General features: G+C 53.7%; 1 protein-coding gene across 3 annotated transcripts in view; it reads left to right on the top strand.

The window, feature by feature from the left end:
- Positions 1–5,515: 5,515 nt before the first annotated feature.
- The window catches only part of GAS7 (growth arrest specific 7), a 143,663-nt gene continuing 137,623 nt past the window's right edge, over positions 5,516–11,555 (top strand). For 2 of the 3 annotated variants that reach the window (XM_054171074.1, XM_054171073.1), the window contains exon 1: positions 5,521–5,778. In XM_054171074.1, coding sequence (XP_054027049.1) covers positions 5,596–5,778 — 183 coding nt within the window. In that variant the 5' untranslated portion in view covers positions 5,521–5,595. Of the gene's footprint in view, positions 5,779–11,555 lie in introns of all 3 variants that reach the window. The other variant, XM_054171075.1, reaches the window with a different exon arrangement.

Here is an 11,555-nt window from a genome sequence, read left to right as displayed (position 1 = left end):
TAAATCAGAGACAAATATTGAATTATTCTGGCAACATTACACGGAATCAAAGAATGTTAGGGACTGGAAGGGACCTCGAAAGCTCATCCAATCCAATCCCCCTGCCAGAGCAGGATCACCTAGAGCACATTACACAGGAATGCATCCAGGCTGGTTTTGAATATCTCCAGAGAGGGAGACTCCACAACCCCCCTGGGCAGCCTGCTCCAGGGCTCTGTCACCCTCACAAGGAAAACATTTTCCTCCTGTTTCCATGGGACTTCCTCTGCCTTAGCTTCCCCCACTGCCCCTTGTGCTGGCATTGGGCATCCCCCAGCAGAGCCTGGCTCCAGCCTCTGGGCACTCACCCTGCACAGGTTTATCAACAGCAATGAGGTCACCTCTCAGGCTCCTCTTAAACATAAGAAAAGTAACATTTAGTGTAAAATTCCTTGTTGAATATGAAAGCTTGAGCTTAGGATCTGTGTTCCATCCTAGACAAATGTGGGTTTGTGTATGCTGAAGAAAAATATAGGTGGTTTGGTTCAATTTCAGTTCTTGCTGTCTATAAATGGCACTGCTAGAGAAGACTGCTGGGACATGTCCCTGAACATGTGCCATGGTGTCAAGTCCGTTGCTTTTTGCCAAGCAAGGCGCAGCTGGTGTGATAATAGCACATAATGGATCATAGTTCAATAGTTATCAGCTTAAGTGCTTATCAAAAGGGGATGATTTTAGGCAATTTACCACAAATTCAGAGAATCAAAAATGAAAGTGTGGAAAGCAATCCAAAAGTTGTTGGAAGGATCCTAAGAAATAAAACCCCAGATTGCTGCTCAGCTTGTCTGAATGAGGGACAGCTACAGCCAAAGTCACCTTCTGAAATCTTTGGCACAAAGATTTCAGGTCGGGTCAGGTACCTGACCACTCACTTTAAAGACAAAGCTATTGCAAATGTGTCAAACTCCAGGAAAAGAGAGGCATAAAAGTACTCTAATAGAGTGCCCCAGGCCAGGGGACACACACATGGTGTGGCACTTTATGGGCACAGAAGGTTATTCTGAACTTGCTCCTCACTCCCGGTTGCAAAGCAAGAGCAGCACAAGAGTAGAACAGGAGGCTCTTCCTTTATGAATAAAAAAAGACATGGAAGAGAAAGGAATCTGAATCTTAGAAACAAGAGAGCCCATATGGGAGTTAGTGGGGGTCTGGGAGAAGGACTGAACTCACTCAAACCTTGGGAGTGTCTCACAGGAGCACCCATGACCTTTCCTCTGGAACAGAAGTTGATGCACATGCCTGAAAGTACAGAACTCATCCCAGCACCTGAAAGGAGCTGCTGAAGCAGGAGGCTGTGCACACACACACACAGGTAGCACACTTGCTTTGCTTCTGCTGTGGTAGGTGATGGACACACACCCATAAGCCAAGGGAGTTACAAACAGGCAAGGAGGACCACAGGCAGGCTGCAGCCAAACACCTGCATGCCCAAAAGTGCAGCACAGCAGAAGGGACTCTCCTAGAGCAGGTGTGGCACACAACTGACAGCCCAGTGGAGTTCATGACTGGAATATGGCTTTGCAATACAGACGGGGGAAGCACATAGTCTGAGCCAGCTGTCCTGCTCTCTGGAGCAGCATGCATGAGCTCACCATGGGTAGTAGAGCTGCACACTGTTTCAAACCTCCCTGAGTGAAGGACACCACAGCACACCACAGCGAAATGCAGTGAGTGCTGCTGCTGTGCAGACACTGAGTCCTGTGGGTCGCAGAGACTGAGTGTGTACCACAGCTGTGGTGAAGTGTGGCACACACTGAGGGAACTGATGTGTAGAGCCACCCACCCACCACGAGTGTTCTGGAGCCAGTCACTCCCTCTGTGTGCCTCTCCTGCAGGCCAGCAAGGCTCTCAGATGCCTGCACACCCAGTCAGTGCTCACACATTGCACACCCCTAAAGCTCTCACAAATGCCCTGGAGGTGAATGTGTGTTCTCCTGCTCACCCAGCGTGCCCAGGAGGCAATCAAGTGAGCATGGGCGGAAATGTGGATAGAATAGAATATAGAATAGAATAAACCGGGTTGGAAGAGACCTTCAAGATCATCACATCCAACCCATCAACCAATCCACCACCACCTAAACAACTAACCCATGTCTACTGGGCACATCTGACTGCCACGGGGCAGTGGGGGGAAGGACCCTCTCATGCCACCAATGTCTGAATACAGCAGCAGGTTTGTGTGCTCCTTCCCCTCTCCCTGCCTGCCTGTTAAAGGTGGCAGGATTGGATCCAGCTCTTCTGGCTTCACCCCTTGCACACCACCCTGGTGTGAACCTGACATGTGCAGAGGTGAGCCTCTCCCTCTGCTTCATGTGCCACCTGTGCTGCTGATGGATGCCACAGCACGCAGTTTGCCAGCCAGCCTGTGGCACAGACACAGAGCAGGCTGCTGTACGCACTGGTGCAGTGTCACATGTGTCACCAATCCCTCCAGGCACTGTGCAGTGACTCTCTGATGCGTGGGCACATGGAGGCATGCACAGAGCCAGCCTTGGCACTGACACACAAACAGATGTCAGAACAGTGTCCCAGGAGCACACCTACAGGTCAGGCTCCTGAAGTCAGACTCAGCTGAGTGCCACCCATTCAGGGGCAGCCATCATACAAATGCAGGGGTGTGACACAGAGCTCAAGGGGAGTGCTCACACACCTCCTGGGAGGGCACGCTCACAGCTCAGCCTCTCTTGCTCACAGCTATCTCTTGTGCAAGCAGGGCTGGGTTCTCAGACATGGCTGTGGGACAGCCACACACAAACACCTGGTGCAGAGTCACTTGAGGATGCTGCCTTTCAGGACACGTCAAGAGCTCTGAGCGAGCTTTGGACACACACACCCATGCCTGGCTTCCATGTGCACCCCCACAGCACTGCCTGTGCCCATACAGCAGCTGTGTGTTACCTGTCTGCAGCGAGACAGCTGTGCACAGCTGGACAGACACACCCTTGTAGGCACCTGCACAGACAAGGTACTGAAGTCACACACAGGGGAGTCTCATGCATGCTGCAGGGCAAGTCAGGCACACACCCGAGAGCAGGCATCCGAACACACACAGGGAGTGTCACACACAGCTGCACAAGGGTGACACGGACCTGGCATCGCACACACAGTGTAGCTCTTACAGACACAGAGCTGTCACACAGACCAGGTGTCACACAGAGTGCAGCCCTGGGCCCCTCAAGTCAAGAAAGATGTTGAGTTGCTCAAACGTGTCCAGAGAAGGGCAACAAAGCTGGGGAGGGGTCTGGAGCACAGCCCTGTGAGGAAAGGCTGAGGGAGCTGGGGTGTGTAGCTCAGGGGAGACCTTCTTGCTGTCTACAACTACCTGAAGGGAGGTTGTAGCCAGGTGGGGGTTGGTCTCTTCTCCCAGGCAAGCAGCACCAGAACAAGAGGACACAGTCTCAAGCTGTGCCAAGGGAAGTTTAGGCTAATGCTAGAAAGAAGTTCTTCCCAGAAAGAGAGATTGCCCTTTGGCACGGGCTGCCCAGGGAGGTGATGGGGTTGGCAACCCTGGGGGTGTTTAAGAGCCTGGATGAGGCACTCAGTGGCATGGTCTGGTTGATTAGTTAGGGTTGGGTGATTGGTTGGACTTGATGATCTTGGAGGTCTCTTCCAACCTGGCTGATTCTGTGATTCTGTGACACAGAGGTGTCACACAGATCAGTTGTCACACACACAGTGCAACTCTTACACAGAGGTGTCACACAGATGGGGCTCACAGGTACAGGTAGCACATGTGTGACTCACGCTCACTGCAGCTGGATGCCCGCATGGAGCAAGTTGTGCCCCATGTCAGTGCTGCAGACACAGGCCCTGGGGCTGTGTCACACAGGTGTTTCACAGCTGCTTGGCTGTGTCACACAATGTCTTTCAGCAAAGTGGATCCCTCACACTTGGCTGTGTCACACACACACACGCTGTCAGGCATGTCTCCCTCACACAGGAGTGTTCTCTAGCACACAGGTGGCGTGTGACACGCTCCCACAGACATGTGTTGAACACACGCAGGGGTGTCTCACACGCAGGGGTGTCTCACACGCTTCAGATGCGTTTGCAGGATCACAGGATCAGAAGATGTTAGGGGTTGGAAGGGATCTCTGGAGATCATTAAGTCCAACGCCCCTGCCAAAGCAGGACCATAGAATTCAGCGCAGGTCACACAGGAACACATCCAGGTGGGTCTTGAAAGTCTCCAGAGAAGGAGACTCCACAACTTCCCTGGGCAGCCTGTTAATTCAGTGTCACCTTTCACAGACCCATGGGTGTCTTGGTGTCACAGACACGGTCACTCCTCTTGTGTGCTGACATGGGTACCTCTAACAAGCACACACATGGGTACCACTGGCACACACAGTGTCAGTCCCCAGCTTGTGATGTCTCTCATACACAAGCTTGTGGAGCACATGAGTGTGACACCTGGTGTCTCTTGGGCACACAGTGTCTGTCACACACGCAATGCCTCACACACAGGTTGTGAGCACGTTGGTGTCACATACAGTATCTCTCGGACATGCAGTGTCACACACACGGCGTCTCTCCCTTCCCCTCACAAACACACCTGGTGTCATTCAGGGTTACACTCGGGCTGTCCCGTTCTGTCACACGCAGTGTCTCTCAGGTCATACATGGTTTGTCCTGTTCTGTCACACTCAGACTGTCCCATTCTGTCACACTCAGTGTCCCATTCTGTCACACTTGGTCTGTCCTGTTCTGTCACATTTGGTCTGTCCCATTCTGTCACACGCAGTGTCACTCAGGGTCACTCTTGGTCTTTCCTGTTCTGTCACACTCGGTCTGTCCCATTCTGTCACACACTGGTGTCTTTCAGGTCACACTTGGTCCTTCCCATTTTGTCACACTCAGTCTGTCCCGTTCCGTCACTCTCAGTGTCCTGTTCTGCCACACTTGGTCTCTCCTGTTCTGTCACACTCAGTGTCCCGTTCTGTCACACGTCGGTGTCTCTCGGGTCACACCCGGTGTCCCGTTCTGTCGCACGTCGGTGTCTCTCGGGTCACACCCGGTGTCCCGTTCTGTCGCACGTCGGTGTCCCTCGGGTCACACCCGGTGTCCCGTTCTGTCGCACGTCGGTGTCTCTCGGGTCACACCCGGTGTCCCGTTCTGTCGCACGTCGGTGTCTCTCGGGTCACACCCGGTGTCCCGCTCTGTCACAGGCGGTGTCCCGCCGACACGCCACCCAGCACGGGCGCTTCTCGTCCCTCCCCGGGCCGCCCCTCCCCGCCTCTCGCCTCCTCGCTCCCCGCCGCATTCCCAGCCCCGCCTCTCCCCCGCCCCGAGCCGCGGTGCCCGTGGGCGCCCGGCGCCGGGGCTCCTGCGTTCCCGCCGCCCGCCGCGCCCCCGGAGCCGAGCCGAGCCGAGTCAGGTCGAGGCGAGCGCTGCCGATCCAAGGCGAGCCGAGGCGAGCGGGGCGGGCTCGGGGCGAGGCCAGAGCGGCCCCTCCCGCAGCCCTGCGCGCCGTGGGGCGGGCAGCGGCGCCCCGGGCGGGCGCGGAGGGGCCGGCGAGGCCGGGGCGGCTGCGGGCGGAGCGCGGCCCGCGGCAGCATGTCGGGCGCTCGCTGCCAGACGCTGTACCCCTTCTCCGGGGAGCGGCACCGGCAGGGACTGCGCTTCGCCGCGGGGGAGCTGATCACGGTGCTGCAGGTGCCAGACGGCGGCTGGTGGGAAGGGCAGAAGGAGGACGGTCTGCGCGGCTGGTTCCCGGCCAGCTACGTGCAGCTCCTGGAGGTAGGAGCCGGCCGGGGCCGCGCCGAGCGGGCGGGCCGGGGGTGTTCGGAGAGAGGGGCGGGAGTCGCTCGGCAGCCGAGCAGCGCCAGGGGAAAGAGCCGGGCCGGGGGAAGGAAGGAGCCGTCCCGCAGCGCCCCGAGCCCGGACAGTCCCGGGCCGGTCGCGATTCCCTAGCGGCTGCAGACCGACGTGGCTGTCGGGACCGGCTTCGGCATCGCTCTGTCCCGTGGCAGGGCAGGGCAGGGGCTCCGGCCGCCCAGGTGCTGGGCGCTGTAGAGCGTGCGGCACTCGGAGCGAGCGCAGCCAGCCCGGCGCCGCTCCGGCAGCTGCAGCCACTGGGATCTTCGGCTGGAGTGGCAGGGTCCGGGTGTGTGGCTGCGGGACCCTCTGCATACTTCGTGTCCTCACAGTTGTGAAACTGCAGCAGGAGGTAGTGGCTGAGGAGGTGCAGCTCCTGCCAGCCATGCCTGTGAGCCAGATGCTGGGCAAGCGCCTCTCCCTCTCCATCGTGTCTCCTTTCACTGAACGTCTTTTGGCTCGATGTTGTGGAAGATGTAATTCAGATATGTCCCTTCTGCTGCAGCAGTTCCCCAGCTGGCTGGACACATTCTGCTGTTGTGTTTGTGGCACTGTCCCAGAGAGCCCCAGCAGAGTTAGAGTCAGTTGCCCAGACTCAAAGGAGCCTCATCAGGTTGCTGAAGCTGTTGTAGCTTCAGTTAGCTTCAGGGCCTCGATAGCCAGGGTAACCGTTGTATTCCCACCCCAGGACTGCTTTCGTCTGAACCTGTTCATTACTTTCTCTCCTGTACAAACAAGTGTACAATATATGTTCACGAAGAGTGCCCTCACAAGCTCTGCTTTAATGGAAGTGGAGTCTGAAACATCTCCTGTGCCAAAACAAGAACCTGTCACGAGCCTGTCAGTCCTGCTCTTGCTGGTTGTGCCCTGCTGTCATTTGGAACTTAACCCAGGCGTGGCTATGCAGTGGTCTCCTGAAGCAGTGCATCTGTAGTGCCTGTGCTGAAGTGGTTAGCAGGAGAATATTTCTTGGGTCAGCCTCTGTTTATCCTCTAGGTTTCTAAGGGGAATCGGATGGCCTTGTACTACCTGCAGCAGGTTTTCCATACCCTCTGGGGAAGCCAGTGGCAGAAAGCACAGCCCTGGGCAGAACTGGACACACCAGATACGTGCACAGCAGCATCCTGGGAGCAAAAGGTTCTGTGTAAAGGGCATTTTGCCCATAGATTCGGCATTGCCTTTTGGTTTCTCTAGTCCAAATGAATTTTAAAATCTGTGATGTTTCCATTGATCTTTTGTTTCTCATTCTTACCTGGAAGGACAGGAAAGCAGAAGCAAAATTGCCCCACTCAGTGCCACATGAGTGAGGCCAGGGACTTTTCTGTGCCACTGAAGCACTTGGCATTTTGGTTTTGTTAGCTTAAGAATGTAGGAGTCCTTTTGTTTGTCAGTTTTGCCTCCTACAAAATCATTTACTGAGATATGTGAATGTTTGTGGTTTCACAAAATTCTAAATATTTACACATTTAAAGAAGAACTTAGGAATTGTTTGAGGCAAGATGTATCATGCAATGAGATAATCTCCGCTCAGAGGAGGCAGTGGGAAGTCAGTTCTGTGTACACAGTAACTTTGCTTTCCTATCATCCCCCTCTTGGAAACTCTTAGTTTCCTACTTAAGTCTAAGCAAGTTCCACTGTGCTCAGATCGGTGCTTGCAGCCCTCCACATGTGCCTTTCTGACCTTTGGCTCAGGTACCAGTGAAAGCTTGCAGCAGAGCAGTTGCCCACACAGCCTGGGCTCTTTTCTCCTGTGCAAAGCTTTGAGAAGAAGGTAAGAAAGGTAGCAGATGCTGGGTGATGTTCACTCTGGCACGTGTTCCTTTTCTCCAGAGGTGGTGCCTAGCAAGGAGTTAATAAATATGTCAGTAACCAAACTAACCAAATGTTAGGCCCACAGGTACTTGGCATATATTACAGTAGGTTGGATGTGTGAGGAGTAGAAATTTCTCTGTGTCTCTCTTATGGCTCCGTGGAGGCAGCCTTTCCCTGTGTGCAAGTGTGCAGGTAGCTTGCTCAGGGACCCAGCCTAACTGTAAGACATCAGAGAGGAAATATTCTCCCTCTCTGTCCTCTGATCCAAGCCCCAGTCCAATCACATTGGCACTGGAGCAGGTGTCAGGGAGGTGATGACAGTGCATAGCCAGATGGGGCCATGAACCACTCATATTGGCTTTGGGTGGCTGTGGCCCTGCAGCTTTTGGTAAGGTTTGGTGTTCTGAGCTGAACTTAACCACAACCACACACTGTCACTGGAAGAGGAAGATGCTTTTCCTGCCCTCTCTCCTGCTCTTGCTTCCCCAATGCCCAATTCACTCCAGCAGCTGCCTGTGCTTCTCTCTCCAGAGCGCTGCACCTGTCTGGCCTGAAGGATGGCTGGCTGCATTTTCTGCCACAGCAGTGACTGAACGTGGCTCATGGCATCATCCAAGGCATGCCAGGATGCACTCTTTCTCCTTGCAGCAGTATCTGTCAGGTGGCTGGGTGCTATCAAAAGGAGATGGCCTTCTGAACTTAGTAACTTTTTAGTCTGCCCAACGGAGTATAGAGAGGCAGGCTGGATTTTCCCTTCTGTACAAGTTCATGTTTACCAACACTGAAATCTCCTCTGACCATGCTGCTATTAAGTCTGCACTGAGTTTTGGTCCTGAGCTGAAAGAAAAAAGAAGAGAGGTGTGAATGGGAGCATCTGAGAGAGGTCTTTTCCACCTTTAGCAGTCTGCAGTGTGCTGGTTCCTTCTGGATGAAAGAAGTGACAGTTCTGGTGCTATGTCTGGCTTGGGAGGAACCATGCTGCACCCACAGCAACTGCTTCTCCTCACAGGCAGTCAGCCTGTGGAGCTGCCAGTGCTGATCATCTGCGTGCCACAGGGCTCTAGCTGACTTGCCCAGGAGCTGAGGACAATGCAGGTGCTTCCTCTTCCTGTCTTCTCAGGGGTGGTAGTGCTTGGCTCCTGCACAGTGAGATAGGTGTCCATGGCTGGTGGGTCACCAGAATGGATCTGAATGGCAAGCATGGAGCTGGACAGCTTGAAGAAAACCATGAGTGTGGCTTGTGGGAAATGAACTTTAGAGCTAGAGATGAGTGTCCTGGGGGCTTGCTGCCTTTGCCTCTTGAGTTCTCTTGCCAGCAAAAGTGGTTTGCAATTCATTCATCACAGAAGATGGATCAAACCTGTAGTTAATGTGGGACAAGAGAGACACAGGGAGGTAAAGAAGTCTGGCATCATTTGGTCCCTGCTCTTGTGATTGCTGCAAGCCCACAATGTCAGAACAAAATAAAAAGGCTGAATGTTCTGCTCAGGGCAGTGATGGAAACAATGAGAGCTGGAGGTGGACTGGGGGAGTGTGTGGTAGGGATAAGCCAGAAACAAAATGTCTCTGTGAGCTCTGGAGAGGATCCAGTTGTCAGAGAGCAAAAGGGATAGCATAAACCAAAAGACTGTTGAAAGCAGAAAGCAAGGTAAGTAAGAGAGTGTGTTAGCTCTGTGATGGGGTTCCAGGTAGGATCCCTGAGACCAGGCTGGTTGGCAGCAGTCAGGAGGCTGCTGTGGTCATGTTCACAGAATGGCTGAATTGGGAGGGACCTCTGGAGTTCAGCTGGTCCAGCTTCCCTGGCCATGTCTGGGCAGGTTTTGAATAGATGCAAGGATCAAGGCTCCCCAGTCTTTCTGGGCAATCTGTTCCAGTGTGTGACTGTGGTCACCCTTCTTGTGTTTTGTTGCAGCTTGTGCCCATTGCTCATCCATCCTTTCACTGTGTGTCACTGGCTCTGCTTTTCTCACTGCACCTCCCATAGCTTTTTATGCACATTGGAAACATCCCTCTTGAGCCTTCTTGTCTTGCTGAACAGTCCCAGTTCATTCAGCGTTTCCATGACAGATGTTCCAAGCTCTTACTCATCACTGTGGCCCATTGCTGGACTTTCTCCAGTTCGTCCTTGTGTTCCTCATGCTGAGGAGCTAAGTGCTGTTTCTTACTCTCTTGTGCTCCTAAGGATGTGCTCATGGAGACACGAAGGAGGGATGTGGTTGCTTGTGATCCATATCCCACTAAGTAGACAGATCATCAGTTTCAACCTTTGCCCCTCTAGTGATTTATTGCTGTGCTGACCATGAGACCAGGAAGCTGGGGACTAGCAGTTGCATCTTCTGAACATTTTCTCCCTCGTGCATACTTCTGTGTTTTTGCTTGATCTTTTCACCAGTTGAGCAGAGCCATGCAGGGACCCTCTGTACCAGGCTGTTACAGTCCCAGGTTAAGCAATTGCCCTTCCCAGCCATGTGCAAAGGGGAATGTGTGCAGACAGAGTGCCATGGTGGACACAGGTATGGAGCAAATGGAATGTGGTATGTGAGGTATTTCTTAACAGCTGAGGGCAACAAAATGTTTCCTACTCAGAGGACAAGTGCCTCCTCACCCCACCTGCATCAGAGACACTTGAGGTGATGATATGTCTGGAATCATAGAGTCATAGAATGGGCTGGGCTGGAAGAGATCTCCAAAGCTCATCCAGTCTGACCTTCCTGCAGTCAGCAGGGACATCCCCAACTAGATCAGGCTGCCCAGGGCCCTGTCCAGCCTCACCTTGAATATCTCCAGGGATGGAGCCACAACCACCTCCCTGGGCAACCTGTTCCAGTGTTCCACCACCCTCATGGTGCAGAACTGCTTTCTAACATCCAATCTAAATCTGCTCTTCTCTAGTTTGAAGCCATTGGCCCTGGTCCTGTCCCTGCAGGCCTTTGCAAACAGTCTCTCTCCAGCCTTCTTGCAGCCCCCTTCAGGTACTGGCAGGCTGCTATTAGGTCTCCCTGGAGTCTTCTCTTCTCCAGGCTGAACACCCCCAGCTCCCTCAGCCTGTGCTCATAGCAGGTGTGCTCCAACCCCCTGGTCATTTTCATGGCTTTCCTCTGGACCCTCTCCATCAGGTCCATGTCCTTTCTATACCAAGGGCTCCAGACACCATACTCAGTGAGGTCTCAGCAGAGCAAAGTGGCAGAGTCTCCTCTCTGGACCTGCTGGCAACACTGCTTTGGATGCAGCCCAGGCTGTGATTTGCCTTCTGTGCTGCAAGCTCACACTGCCTGCTCCGGTCCAGCTTCTCATCCATCAGCACCCCCAAGTCCTTTACCTCAAGACTGCTTTCTATCACCTCCTCCCCCAGTCTGTATTGACAGTGAGGATTGTTCCAGCCCAGGTGCAGAACCCTGCACTTGCTCTTGTTGAACCTCAAGAGGTTCACCTGGGCACCACCTCTCCAGTCTGTCCAGGTCCCACTGTGTGATGTCCTGTCCCTCTGGTGTATCAACAATAGAAGGATATATACAGCTCCAGACCTGAGAGCAACTTAGGACAGGTCTCAGGTTTATCACAACCTTGATGGTGCAGGGCAGCACAGATGTCAAGTGGGAGAGGTGGTGTCGGACCTCTGGGGTGTGTACTCCAGGAGATGCTTCGTGTGACCCTCAGGAAACAGTGGCTGTTGGGTCTGCCTTTTGCAGAGAAGTGATTTTCAGAGGGGTGGGGGGATGTGTTGTTCAGCCCCCCTCACAGGCAGTTTGTTTGAAATCTATTTTGGGCACTGCTTTTGTGTTTGTGGTTGGCCAGCAATCAGTTACATAAGCAGCAGCAGCAGCAGCAGCATATGCAAATCTGCTGGAAATTGTCAGCACTTTTTATAGCTTCAGTCATCCCACAGC

The sequence above is a fragment of the Dryobates pubescens genome, chromosome 20, assembly GCF_014839835.1.
Source record: "Dryobates pubescens isolate bDryPub1 chromosome 20, bDryPub1.pri, whole genome shotgun sequence".
In the NCBI taxonomy this organism is placed as follows: domain Eukaryota; kingdom Metazoa; phylum Chordata; class Aves; order Piciformes; family Picidae; genus Dryobates; species Dryobates pubescens.
The sequence above is the reverse complement of the archived record's forward strand: the minus strand, read 5'-3'. Positions and strand labels throughout refer to the sequence as shown.